The sequence below is a fragment of the Salvia splendens genome, chromosome 9 (assembly GCF_004379255.2).
Source record: "Salvia splendens isolate huo1 chromosome 9, SspV2, whole genome shotgun sequence".
NCBI lineage: Eukaryota > Viridiplantae > Streptophyta > Magnoliopsida > Lamiales > Lamiaceae > Salvia > Salvia splendens.
In genome coordinates, this window is record NC_056040.1 from 18,165,355 (window position 1) to 18,179,797 (window position 14,443).

Sequence of the window (14,443 nt, forward strand, 5' to 3'; positions counted from 1 at the left end):
TCCCTTTTTAGTTGGGCCTCACCAATTATTTTTTTTGGAGGAATAAGGTGGGCTAAGTAAATATATCTTTTGGGCCGTCAATTAATTTAAATCGCGGGAAATTATTTAATTAAAGCTCGGAACGTTTTAAGAATGAATAATTTACCCTAAGCATGAAATAGTACTTTTCAAAGGTAAATAATTGCGATAATTAAAGTATACGCTTAAATAATTCTTTTTTTTAAAATTATTTTTCGACGTCACGGAAAATACGAGGAACCAACGGAGGAAAGAACGAGCGTAAGCGACCGACCGGCGTCGCACGCTACGCCTTGGGCGGCCGCCGAATAACCAAAAATGCACGAAAACCGAGAAAGAGAAATAAAAGATTCTAATTAGAGTGCATGCATTCTAAATGTCTTCGTTACCGAGATTGATGTGTACTTTATGTATTTTCCAAAAAGGTGGTTCGCACGGCCGCTAAAAGTCGGAACGAAAAGCTACTTAAGGAAAACTCTAAGCTTTTGAGGTGGGCTTTATTACTTAAACTCTTTAATTGCAATTGATATGTTTATGGTGAGATAAGGGTGGTTTAAATATTATGTCATGCCGTACTTTATGTTTTGAATTGCCTATCTGATTGTCTACTAGAATAATGTTCTTCTACTAGACTTTGATGGTTAACGAATTCGGGTCTACTAGGGTCCAAGCCCTACTTAGGCTAGTGCACTGATGGGGATCGTGAGCCGTCCCTTAGGTCGGCCGGTCCAGTGATCGAGTTTGTGGCCACATTCTCGTTTCACATGATGGTTCAAATATGGTATATGATGGAGGATGACGATTGTCCGCCCGGACACTATTTTATTAAAGGACTGTTTTTAGTGTTTCTCGGCCTTTTAAATAAAAACCCGAGTTTCACTTAATGATGGCGGACATAATTCTATCGATAAATGTATTTCGGGCGTGAGTTCACTGGGTGCATCAAGTACTCAGCCCCTGCATATGTTTTCCCTATGTGCAGGTTGAGCGAGGACGGGAGGCGGATGATGTTGAGCAATGATTCCGGAATTGTATTCAATAACTGTTCCGGTTACTATTGTGTCTTCATACATAGTAGTAGCCAAACTCTCAATTGCTTCCGCTACTCTACGTTTTAAGAATTTCTTTTATTTCCTTTGAATTGTCAAACTATGTCATTCACGTTATGTACTTTCGGGATTTGAAACTTTGATTTGATAATGGAATTTCACCTTTTGATCTACATGTCGTACCCCTTGATTGTTTTTTCCCCCTTCTTCCCCGCTTCTTAATTCCCCCATTAGTCGCGATCAACCGTGTTTTCTATCCTTAGAAAATGCGGTCGTGACAGGTTCGGGCGAAAAAAAACGAATAACCGAATTTATTTAATTATTTATATTTTATATATATATATATATATATATATATATATATATATATATGGGTGCATTATAATGATAACCCCAATTTCCGTAATAACCCTATAACCAAATCTGGACCACACATTTTTAAAATCACGCGGTTGATATTCAAACTTAGATTTACTTCATAAAAAAAAGCGCGGGGGTAAATATGTCATTTCGCTCATGATAAAATTTACGTATCCAAATTTCGCTCATTTAATTTCTGAATTTCGCTCATTTTATCATTTTATCAGTCAGTCAAAAGTATCATTTTATCAACTCAGCGTATCATTCTATCCGGGAAAACTATCATTCTATGCAATAAACCTAACATATATCATTTTATCAGTCAGTCAAAAGTATCATTTTATCAACTCAGAGTATCATTCTATCCGGCAAAACTATCATTTTATCAGTTTTATGTCATTTTGTCACGTTAAAGTATCATTTTATCAGCTTATATGAAATTTCTTCAACTAAACTATCATTTTTATAAGGTTACTGTCATTTTATCCGCTTAGATTATCATTTTATCAGGTAAAAGTATCATTTTATTAAACAAAAATGTCATTTTATACACCAAAAATACCTATCATTCTATCGGCTGAAAGTATCATTCTACCCGACAAAACTATCATTCTATCGGTTGAAAGTATCATTCTATCCGGAAAACTATCATTTTATCAGTTTTATATCATTTTGTCACGTTAAAGTATCATTTTATCAGCTTATATGCAATTTCTTCAGCTAAACTATCATTTTTATAAGGTTACTGTCATTTTATCCGCTTAGATTATCATTTTATCAGGTAAAAGTATCATTTTATTAAACAAAAATGTCATTTTATACACCAAAAATACCTATCATTCTATCGGCTGAAAGTATCATTCTACCCGGCAAAACTATCATTCTATCGGCTGAAAGTATCATTCTATCCGGCAAAACTATCATTTTATGCAGTAAACCTAACATTTATAAGCTAAAAGTATCATTTTATCAACGCAACGTATCATTCTATCGGGAAAAACTATCATTTTTATAAGGTTTCTGTAATTTTAGATTATCATTATATCAGGTAAAAGTATCATTTTATTAAATAAAAATGTCATTTTATACACCAAAAATACCTATCATTCTATCGGCTAAAAGTATCATTCTACCCGACAAGACTATCATTCTATCGGCTGAAAGTGTCATTCTATCCGGCAAAACTATCATTTTATGCAGTAAACCTAACATTTATAAGCTAAAAGTATCATTTTATCAATTCAGAGTATCATTCTATCCGGCAAAACTATCATTCTATGCAATAAACCTATCATTTTATCATTTTATCATTTTATCAGTCGGTCAAAAGTATCATTTTATCAACTCAGAGTATCATTCTATCCGGCAAAACTATCATTCTATGCAATAAACCTATCATTTTATCAGTCGGTCAAAAGTATCATTTTATCAACTCAGAGTATCATTCTATCCGGCAAAACTATCATTCTATACAATAAACCTATCATTTTATCATTTTATCAGTCAGTCAAAAGTATCATTTTATCAACTCAGAGTATCATTCTATCCGGCAAAACTATCATTCTATGCAATAAACCTATCATTTTATCAGTCAGTTAAAAGTATCATTTTATCAACTCAGAGTATCATTCTATCCGGCAAAACTATCATTCTATGCAATAAACCTATCATTTTATCATTTTACGTGATATTTGGCGAAATTCAGAAATTAAATGAGGGAAATGACAGTTTTACCCCCACGTTTTTTTTATGAAGTAAATCTAAGTTTGAATCTCAAAACTATCATTCTATGCAATAAACCTATCATTTTATCATTTTACGTGATATTTGGCAAAATTCAGAAATTAAATGAGAGAAATGACAGTTTTCTAAGTTTGAATCTCAACCGTATGATTAGAAATATGTGTGGTCCAGATTTGGTTATAGGGTTATTACGATATTTAGGGGTTATCATCTGATCACGACTATATATATATATATATATATATATATATATATATATGGTGCTGTTAGGTTGAGATTATTTAGCTAAATTGAGAAATGAGATGCAATCTCAGCCACTAATCCACAAGATTAACGAAATGTCAACAGCTATCACATTATGTCAACACGGGGGTATAAGTGTCATTTCGTGTTTTAATGTGTCGGATTGTTGACATGGCTTGTATGTCTAGTTGACATGACTTATAATTGTTGTTGACATGGTTTCTATGTGCAGTTGACATGGTTGTACGTGTAGTTGACATGGCTTGTAACACAGTTGACATGGCTTGTACGTGTAGTTGACACGATATGTACCGTAGTTGACATGACATGTCAATATTCTATACAATCCCATCTACCAAATTGGTATTTTATGGAGTTGTCTTACGAAGCTCAAGGTATGTTCTCATGCTAATTCCACAAATGTCAGCAAAAAACATCTCATAATGTATTCATAAATTTCAGAGAAATGTCACTAGCAACGCAAATGTCAATATGTCAACAGACCTCCAAAGGCACCTACAAAATGTCATCCTAAATTTTCATCTTCAATTCACAATGTCAACAAACCAGCATCTCCTACATTTCAACATGTCAACAGCAAATGTCTACAACTGAAGTTTTAGTATAATGTCAACAGCAAATTTGTTCACCCAAAAACCAACAGCCAATGCCATCATGTGCAATGTCAACAGTAAAGTTTTTTTTTTTTATTTAATGTCAACAGTAAAGTTTAACTACTAAAGTTGCAGTCCAATGTCAAAATCAAATTTCACAACCCAAATAAAAAGCACAAATATGTGTCAACAAAACATCAAAGTCAATCTCAAATTTTCAACAAATAAACAACATCCGAGAAACGCCGCATAGACAGAATCAACGCTCAACTCTCCGCAAACTCATCCCTAAATCCGAAAATGTATTTTCCCCTCTTTCTCTGTCTCTCTCAAATCGAATCAAAATCGAATCAAAATTCTCACTGAATTGACCGATTCCGATCAATATAGATGGACAAGGCGGCGCTATTAGGGCACGTGGTGGATCACGTGAAGGAGCAGCGGCAGAGGGCGAAGGAGGCGAGCAAAATCAGCAGCGGCGTGCCGAGCGAGATCGCCGCGGCAGCGGCTTCTCAATTCAGTGAGAATAATCAATTTCATGTCAACTCTCCAATTTCGATCATCTCTCAGCTGAAGAAGCCTTTTTAAATACCGGCGCCGGATATCGCGAAGCAAATCCTCAAGGATCAGCATCCCTGCTTCGCCAACAGACCGCCGGGCGTGGCCTTGGAGATCATGTGGTACAACTACATCGACATCGCCTTCAGCCCCTACGGCGACTACTGGCGCCAGATGCGGAAGATCTGCATCAACGAGCTTCTCAGCCCTAGGATGGTGCAATCGTTCCAGTCGATTAGATTCGACGAGGCCGCGCGTGTGGTCGATTCGCTGCGTGGATCTTCCGGAAGCGTCGTCAATTTGACCGAGAAGATCTTCTCCTTCACAAGCTCCATCACTTGCTGCTCTGCGTTCGGCGGCCTGTGCAAGGATAAAGGAACTCCAGAAGATGGCTTCTGGAGGATTAAATTACCATTTCACCCATTCATAATAAATTAATTTAAAAGTATTTTTTAGGTGGAAAAATCTGGACCACTCATTTAATAAAAATGAGTGGTTGATGTTGAATCTCATTATTTAGACGGTCAATTGATCATGGACATATATATATATATATATATATATATATATATATATATATATATATATATATATATATATATATTACTATTATTTAATTGTAACTGAATATAAAATCCTAAAAACTAACCCTACTTTCACTCACGCTTGCGCCTCCTCTATTCTCTAAACCTAATCTCTCCACCTCCACTCCAAGCAGCCACCAGTTGTACTGTCCACCCGCCCTCCAGCATCCAGCCATCCACGCCGGTCGCCATTGCCGTCGCCTCCGGAAGACCCACGACAGCTCCAGCCCGTCGCTCCTCCACCCTTCCACCCACGCCGTCGCCCCTCCACGCCTTCAGCTCTAGATTCACGCCATCGTCTCCAGGCTTACACACCCATCCACGACACGCCTCGAGAAAAAGATAAACGCTATCTGATATAATTTTTTAGTATGTATTTATGTTTCGGTATTTGATGAAATTGAATGTTCATTGTAATGCAAAATTGTATGATTGTGGTTTGATAGGAAATTAGGAATTGTGTGTTCACTGTAATGTAAAATGCTATGATTTCATTATTCAGTTACATAGATGTTGTGTAAAATTGATGATTTCTTTGATAAATGTTGTGTAAAATTGTATGATTGCAGTTTGGTTCTCGGTTTTTCATCATTTCAGTTTTTCGGTTTTAGTTCGGTTTTTTTAGTTCAGTTTTCGGTTTTTCATATTTCAGTTTTTCAGTTTTCGGTTTCGGTTCGGTTTGATTTTAGCCTAAATTCGGTTTTTCGGTTTCGGTTCGGTTTGGGCAAAAAACCGAACCGAAACCCGAATGCACACCCCTACTCCTCGCCACATTATCATTTTTCAATTTTTTGCTTCAGGTCACAATACCCACGATGGAGCGGCTCCCCCCCGTGCCCCTCCCCAGGTGACAAATATTAATATGCACTATTTATTCCAAGTACATAATTAATACTCCATCCGTCCCAACTAAGTTGAGTCGTATTTCTTTTTGGGATGTCCTAATTAAGTTGAGTCATTTCTCCTCTTAAAAAAACAAAACATATAATAACTCTTACTTTATTCTATCACCAACTTTACTCTCTCTTTATTTCTCCTACTTTATTCCTCTCTCTTACTTTCAACACAATTTCTTAATCTCTGTGTCAAAAATTGTCTTAACTTAGTTGGGACGGAGGGAGTACAATTATTCCCATTGATCATCAACTTTAGTGAATGAAATATTCATTAATTAGTATATGGAAAATATAGAGTAAGTCATTATGACCGATTTTCATGCATGAAAAATTAATTGTTTCCAATCACAAATTGTAGTAAATTCATGCAAGGAAAGAATTAATTATGGCTGATTTTAATTAATTAAAGAATAATTATAGATTTAGAATTTAAAAATTAAAAAAATTGCTTCTGGCGCAGCGCCATGCGTCACAGCTGCCTTCATCGGGCTGTCAGCGCCGCACCGGGGACACTCACCATAGACACATAGCCCACCCGACCGGACCACCCCCCACAACACACGACGCCCCGGGCTGTGACTCTCCGGAGAATTATAGTATATTTAATTTTAATATATTTACACTATCAAAAATTATAAAAATTGAATAAAAATTAAAATTGTACTCCCTCAAAGTTGGCCATATTTACAAATTTTGACGCGAGTAGCATCTCTTGCCGAGTCAGTCTGTCACATTCAAATAAGGACCAACTTATTCTTCGAAAAAGCCTCATTTTTCTAGTCCGTTTGATTATTGTATCAAAATTAAGATCCACTCTAGTTCAGTAAAATATTTATGTTCCCTAATTGACTAATTCCATCCGAGCCATCATGAATCAAATTATGTAATTAATGACACTATTACTCTTGTCAATTAGTACTAGTAAAACTAGTATACAACAACAAATTTGACCCCACAGTGCATATAAATTCATGAATAAAACTGTTACTGCAATGATAAGAAAATTAATTATAATGTGACATCACAATGTACATTTTTTACTCACACCACATAATTCTGACACTACATTCCGTTCATATTTTACAAAAGCTTGATCAAAGATCTTGGGCATCAAAGAAGATAATTTTTGGAATTACTTTTCTTCATATAAGTAGAGCTCTTACAATATCTGTTCCATTCTTTTTTACATTTTCATTATAGTCAAAGCTAAACAAGGGACGTCAGGATATGAACAAGGCTACAAGTACAAAGACACAGCCAAACCTTGCTCTATACATAAAAAAAGCTACACGAAAAACAAACACTGCTGCAGATTTTTGTAGAGAGCTAGCAACCTAATCCAACCTTGGATCTCAACGAGGTTGCTGGATGAATCGAGGGCTGCACCTTGGGCTCACAATCTTTGCAGGCTTCTCCCACTTCATCACCTCTCGTGGCGACAAGTAGCCTCTCTCCTTCGGCATGCTCAGAGTCTTCACCAGCGTCGCATTCTTGCTCAAACCTGATCGCAAACATCATCAACAATTAGTCACTCGCAAATGAAAGAATGCAAGAGCAAATATTTTTGGCAAAGCCCATCAAGTAGAGCCAATTTATGCTACCCTGCAATGAATTTTCGGATTGCAGTAGTAAATGAGAGTGGCAAAAAAGGTAGTACTACTTAGGCTATATGCAAATGAGAGTGACATAAAGTGTAACTCAACAGCTCAAGACTTTTCAATTTTCTAAGTCAGGATTAAGGGGTGGACATATATCTAGTGATAATAAATGGACCCAATTATGCTATAATTGGATGGTGGCTTTTCTCCTTTCCAAATTGAAATTAGTAAAAGCTAATATGATAGTGACATGCCAACAGGTATGAAAAGATTAGTGCATCATAAAATATTATCAATCATAAGCACAAAGTTAGATCAAAAGTATATACCACTATCAGTGATTCCTATGGCAGCCTTGCTTTCATGGTAGTTTTGGCCCTCAGCAGACTGGAGGAATTCCTCATACTGTGCTTCCATGTTTAGGGTGTCCTCATCAATACCAAGGTCAAAGTTATCGGGCAACAATCCAACGACGTCGTTGCCATCGGTCTCCTCCCCAAAGATGTCCTCCCCCTGATGCTGGTTCAGCCAGTAGTCCTTGAACCATGTGGCGGTGGTAACGAGGTTCCACCACTCGGGTGAGAAGTCCTCCACTTGCTGCACTGCCGCCGGGATGAACAGCGGGGCATAGGGATTCAGTGAAGACTTTCCTCCGGATACAAGAGCCATGGTTCCTTGTTTTTCAGATCGAAATTACCTGAAATTGGAAGATACATGAAAATTTAAGAAGATTGTAATCGATAATTTATTCATCCAATTGAAACCGTAAGAATAAAGCAAACACTCACTTTAAAAACAGATTATTTTAAGTTTCTTAAAATTGAAGTCTTCTTTTTTTTTTGAAGATCATATTTGTCTATATTTCACTACCACAAAATCAGAATCAAATTTATAAACAATCGATTCAATTTCCAGTGAATAGGAGTATAAAATATCTCAGAAACAGCAAACATTTTTAAAACTAATTTATGATCAAATCCAAGCAATCTCACCTGCATCTCTTTATACAATTTCACTGCAATTCGCCTTCATTATCAAACCGAAAAGAGACAAAATAACAGGATATCTGTGAACTCTGTATTGTTCTCTCAATCGGAATCTCTGATCAATTTTCATTCACACCTTACTTATACTGAAATCAAGGATCCAAAACATCTGTAGCTAAAAATGGCTATAGTTTTTAGTGTCAAACGCAAAACAATTATCCTACGTGAATTTAACATCTGATCGCTACCAACCGAGTAAAATACCTCACAAAATTCACACTTTTTTCACTATCCGAGCATCTGATAACCAGATCTACTCTCTCAAGAGCTTAAAAAGACGATCGATATATTCGAGTAGTCAAAGCTGATAAAAACTGAAGAAATTGAGTCCAAACAGTACCTTCATAGAAAAATATCCTTATCCAACGTAAAATTTTCAGCTAACACGTATTGAGCTATGACTTGCTCCAAGAAAAGAAAAGCGTCAGATATATAAGCGAAGAAGATATTGGCCGAGCCTAGCGGTTTGGAAGTCAAGCCTCAGGTTTGGGTTAGGCCGAACCTGCCCACCGATTGACCCTTCAAACTACTCCAAAGTTTAAAGTTAACGCCTCGTTTGGTTTATACTTTTTCGCTTTAAATCAAAGTATATTTAAATAAAATGATGTATTCATATCCTTTTTTTAATTAATGTTCAATCATCCAACTGAATCTCAACCACATAATTTAAAGATCTGATGGCCGAAAATAATCTCATATGTATTTAATTTAAATATTTAAATATTTCAAAAAGGTTATAATTGGTATATAATATTGAGTTGGTTATGGTAATTTCCTTGATTATCTCTATCAAAGATTACAGCGGTTTTTGATACACGATTACATGCTACAATCTTTCTTCTCTCCCTAAACTTTCATCTCTTTATTTTTTCTCATAAAATACCGATTATTTGGAGCACTCCTTCATTGATTTGTTTTCTTCAACAATGGAAGAACTCGTTCATTGCTTTCTCTTTCTTCTCTCTTGTATCTGATTCGATTTTCTATATTGAAAACGTCTGGTTGTGTAGTTTCTCGCCTAAACCCGAATTCTGGTGGTGTCCCTTAATTGCTTTCGGTTTTTTCAACAATGGAAGAAAGTCATTTAATTAATTCGTTCATCGATTTCGAGAATTATTGATAAATTTTGGTAGAAAGTTATTGTATTAGTCGTGTAATTGACATCTATGGTTTTCTGTATTTGTTTGTGATTAGTTCATTCTTGTATTTAGTTTTATTTTTCATCAATCGTTGTTTTATTTTCATGAAATCATCTGACATTTACAGTTTTTCGTGTTTTCTTTTCGTAAGTTACAGCTTGTAAATTTTCGACAAGTAATGTACTATATTAAGTGTATAATGTAGATTGTATTAATGTACGATTATAGTTGTATAATGTATATGTTGTCTTTGACTAGTGTAGATTACAATAGGTTTAATGTGTGACAGAAGTTAAATCCGTTCCCAAAGGTTTAGCAATCCATGGGGCTAAGGTATAGTACCGACTCACTAACAAAACATTGTCTACGGGAAGGGAGTTAGAGTCATTCTCATAGGGTTTAGCAATCCATAGGGCTAGGGCATATTACTAACTCATACATCAAAATTCATTTTATCAATCCATGTTTTCCACAATAGATTTTCATTTTGCAAAGAATTTCCGTGATTCACTCCACTTAAGTAACACAATTTCGACAATTATGCTTGTTCACAATACTTTTTTGTCTTGCATAAATTTGAAGCATATGAATTTTTCATTCGTAATGTCTAATAATGTACCGTCAGAATTTAAATAATGTACGTGTTTCATGGAATAATGTTTATGCTATGTAGAACTAAGTAATGTATGCCAAGTGGCCTTTAATGTACATGTCTAATACTAAATGATGTACCTGTGTAAGTATTTAATGTTTGGCGATAGTTGAATCCATACCCTTTGGGTTTAGCAATCCATGTGGCTAGGTTGTAGTACCCACTCACAAACGAAACCATCACAAAGGGCAGAGAGTTTGATTCATTCCCCTTGGGTTCAACAACCAATGGGGCTAAGTTATAGCACCACCACATGAATTAAATTTTATTTTTTAATGTGTTTAAAATTTGGTACAATAAATAATGTACCAATAGTATCTAATAATGTGCATTCGGGTCAGTGAATAATGTACAGATTGAAGAGAATAATGTTGAAATGAACTTGAATTCATGCCCTTTGGATTTAGCAATCAATGGGTCAAAAGTATGCAGTAATGTAAACTTATAACATAATAATAGTAGGGATAAAATTATAAAGCAGGATAACTCCAAAACAATGTAATACTTAACTACTAAATAATGTATGTCTTGAAGCAAGTATAAAAAACAATACATCTAGAAAACAAACTAAAAATGTCAATATTTCCTCTTGCCTATGATTCTCCTTGTCATTCTCTATATCTTTCAGCATTGGAGAGTTTCTCGAATCATGGTGTCCCATCTGATCACAAACAGAATCAGAAAAGCATACATTAAAATATTATCTTCATATATTACTCAGTAGAGAAATATACTTGAAATAACTATAACCGTACATTACAATTATAATGAGAATGACTCTGACTCTCTGCCCTTAGTGAACGTTGTACTACTGGCTTGGTACTACATCCTAGCTCCATGGACTGCTAAACCCTTGGGGAATGGATATAACTTCTGCCCCTTAGAAAATGGATCGAACATCATAGTGAAGTAATGTACAAATAGATTGTCATAATGTAGCATTTAAGTAGTATATAATGTAGCCCATACAAAAACATCAATTAATGAATTGAGACCTCAAATCTACTAAAAATGTATCTATAATGTATCACATTAATCTAGTGTAATGTATTTGACTCTATAAATAATGTATCATGGTAATGCAATTTAATAGATACGACTGTATAAATAATGTATCACAATAATCTAATGTAATGTAAAGATCCATTCATACGCATAATGTACAAAAACAAGCAATTAATGCACAAATTACCAACTAATGTACATCTTTGGCTAAATAATGTAATAGAACATGATGTATAAATCTAGCTACATGATGTAACAAAACATTAGAGTAAAATAATGTACCAATTTGTATGAATAATATATATAGAGCAGTGATGTACCAAACCAAAATCTAAATCCATCACCAAACCAAAAGTTGTAAATTGATAGAAGTGTTGATTTACAGAAAAAAAAACTTAACAACAATGAACACGAAGTGCTGATTTACAGAGAAAATCTAACAGTAATGAACACGAAGTGCTGATTTACAGAAAAACCCACCATAAAAACTTTGCTAAAAACGTCGAAGCTTAATCACTTACCCGAAATCGCCGGCTTTGGTTCAGTTTCCACCGGATCTGGACTGCTAAAGCAACCGTACAACGACGAAGAAGGCTGAAACGACTGAGAAACATAGAGTCGAAGGCTGAAACGACTGAGAAACGTAGAGTCGAAGACTTTTCATGGAGAGAAACGTCGGGGAGAACTGTTTTTTTCTCTTTCCGGCGGCTAGGGTTTTGAGTGAGAGTGGAATTGGGGGAGAGGATTTTGGAATGACATAGAGATAGTGCGGAAGGGAATATCAATCGGTTTCCCCAAAAATCGCGCTTAATTCGGACTTGCAGTTTTAAAACGTGTGATATTAATGATTTATTTACATTTCTACCCCTATAATGTACCAATTCCAACTAATAATGTAACGCGGACCATGATCTCTCCTCAGCATCTAGTTCATCCAACATCTTAATCTAATGGTTAATATTAAGTTGAAACTTAATACTATAGAGGCAATAGGACCATAATGCTCCCCTTTAAATAAATTATTATAAACCATGCACCTAAATAATTTGCAACCTTTTTTATTTAGACGGTCAAGATAGAATAGATTGCTTTAGTTATTTTGACGTGTATATTCAAGACATGCTTATGAATCATTGTTAAACTAAATTTATATGATTATATCCCATGGTGTGCCAAACAAAAGTGAAACGTCAAATTTGATAGCCTTGAAACAATGATCCAAAATACTCCATCGATCCCACTCAAGATGACCACATTCTTGAATGACACGAGATTTTAGGATGTATTATTAGGTGAAATATAGTAAAGAAGAAAAATGTAGTTGAATATTTTAATGAGAAGAGAGAAGATGTTATTTTCAAAATTGGAAGATGATCATCTTGATTGAGACAAATACAAAAGGAAATGTGGTCATCTTGAATGAGATGGAGAATAGTTTATTTAGTAGTATAAAATAAGAATAGTGAAGATAATAAATAGCTTTGTCGTATATATAAATAAAACAAAGCGAAACACGCTCTAGCACGCCAAGAGCGACCACCTCATCCGGGAGTTGTAAGCCGCGCATCGTGAGTTGTATCACAAATATCCAATAGAGAGGTGGCGCGTTGTAACCGGATATAGCCGGTAAGGTGTGGGTCCCACCACGATTCTAATGATTGTCGTGTTATAAAGGGGAGGGAGAATCAAACGGCCAGGATGATCAAACGGCGTTGAGGGTGAAAAGTGTAATTGGTGGTGGGATCTGGTTAGGAGCTCCAAATCCGCGTTTGGCTGATAGGCCATAATCTATGATTAAAGATGGAATTATTCGCCTAAGTGCTTGTATTAATTAGGGACTGTTCCTTTTTGCACCACAGCATGAAAATATCGCCCATTCAATCAAAAATTGGATCGGATCGGATCTCGTTGTGTTAAACCACAATTGGACCCTTCCTCACGCCTCTCATCTAATTTAATAATTTCTACTACTATCCATTATTTTGATTGTAAAGTTGAAATAAAAAAAGTAAATATATAGCTCAAAATTAATTAATAACTAAGCAAGAAGAAATTTTAAAAAAAATAAAAAAATTCAAATTCTAAACGAAATAAAATTAATTTGAAAAAAGTAGAGAGTAAATGAGGTATGAAATAAAAAGTTTATATATTTATAGATTTTTTAATTTGATTTTAAAAAAATTAAAATCGAATCTCAAACACCCTCGAAACAACCTGTCCCCGCAGAGGCATCACCTAATACTTTTCCTTATACATTTCCTACTGCACTAGTAAAAAATAGACAAGGTTGATATTTTTTATAATAAAAAAAATAAGAACTTTAATTCCACATCTCTGAATACATCTCCCACCACACTGAGATAAAAAAATATATGCTAATAAAGGTTCAACTTTCCCAAATTTCCCTCCCCATACCTCGCCCCGTCGCATGGGACGCAACGAGCATCTTCACACGCTCCAGCGTCCCCACTCCTCTCCTCAACGCTGCCTCCCACAACATAGTGCACCGCTTGTCGCGATAGGCGTAGCAACACTGTTGAGAAAACCGGGTAATTTTCTCTCAAATAGTGAAATGAACCGATTCAGTAATTTCAGAGTTAACCCAATGGGGTCTACTCGATAAAATTACTTCTCCAAATAAATTCTTTGGAAAGACTGGCGAGGACACTGTCCCTCTTAAATACCAGATTCCTAATAGAATTTATCAGTCGGTGTATTTATCACAATATAAAAACACCCAAAAGAACCGTACAAAACACTACTACCAAACCCGCAAATAATATTGAATACAATATCCCAACAGAAAATAAACTCAGAAATAAATGCGGAACAAAATAAATAATAAAGAAAGAACACACCCGGAACTTTGATAACGGAGTTCGGCCAAATTGCCTACGTCTCCGAGCACGCACCCTCTGCAGAGCCCACTTATATATTT

The 14,443-nt window shown here is 35.4% G+C and overlaps 1 protein-coding gene and 1 long non-coding RNA gene across 3 annotated transcripts; both read right to left on the reverse strand.

Moving 5' to 3' along the window:
* Positions 1–7,188: 7,188 nt before the first annotated feature.
* LOC121748356 (protein EARLY RESPONSIVE TO DEHYDRATION 15-like) lies at positions 7,189–9,203 on the reverse strand. Of its 2 annotated transcripts, none has more exons than XM_042142660.1 (3): positions 9,050–9,203; positions 7,993–8,360; positions 7,189–7,566 (listed from the first exon to the last, which is right to left on the reverse strand). In XM_042142660.1, exons 2-3 carry the CDS (start codon positions 8,330–8,332, stop codon positions 7,418–7,420), a joined length of 489 nt encoding a protein of 162 aa, XP_041998594.1. In that variant the 5' UTR covers positions 8,333–8,360; positions 9,050–9,203; the 3' UTR covers positions 7,189–7,417. The 2 variants fall into 2 exon arrangements, with proteins under 2 accessions (XP_041998594.1, XP_041998595.1); XM_042142661.1 differs by lacking the exon at positions 9,050–9,203 and adding an exon at positions 8,656–9,043.
* Positions 9,204–11,075: 1,872 nt separating this feature from the next.
* On the reverse strand, positions 11,076–12,345 carry LOC121747917. Its single transcript, XR_006039372.1, has 3 exons — positions 12,027–12,345; positions 11,256–11,379; positions 11,076–11,161 (listed from the first exon to the last, which is right to left on the reverse strand). It is a non-coding gene; the product is annotated as an uncharacterized LOC121747917 (long non-coding RNA).
* Between the last annotated feature and the right edge of the window lie 2,098 nt (positions 12,346–14,443).

Bases quoted from the DNA above. Each gene is read 5' to 3' on its own strand.
- LOC121748356 (XM_042142660.1), bottom strand. From the start codon at position 8,332: ATGGCTCTTGTATCCGGAGGAAAGTCTTCACTGAATCCCTATGCCCCG. The intron at 7,567-7,992 runs GTATATACTTTT...GTTTGCGATCAG, and splicing joins CATAGGAATCACTGATAGTG to GTTTGAGCAAGAATGCGACG.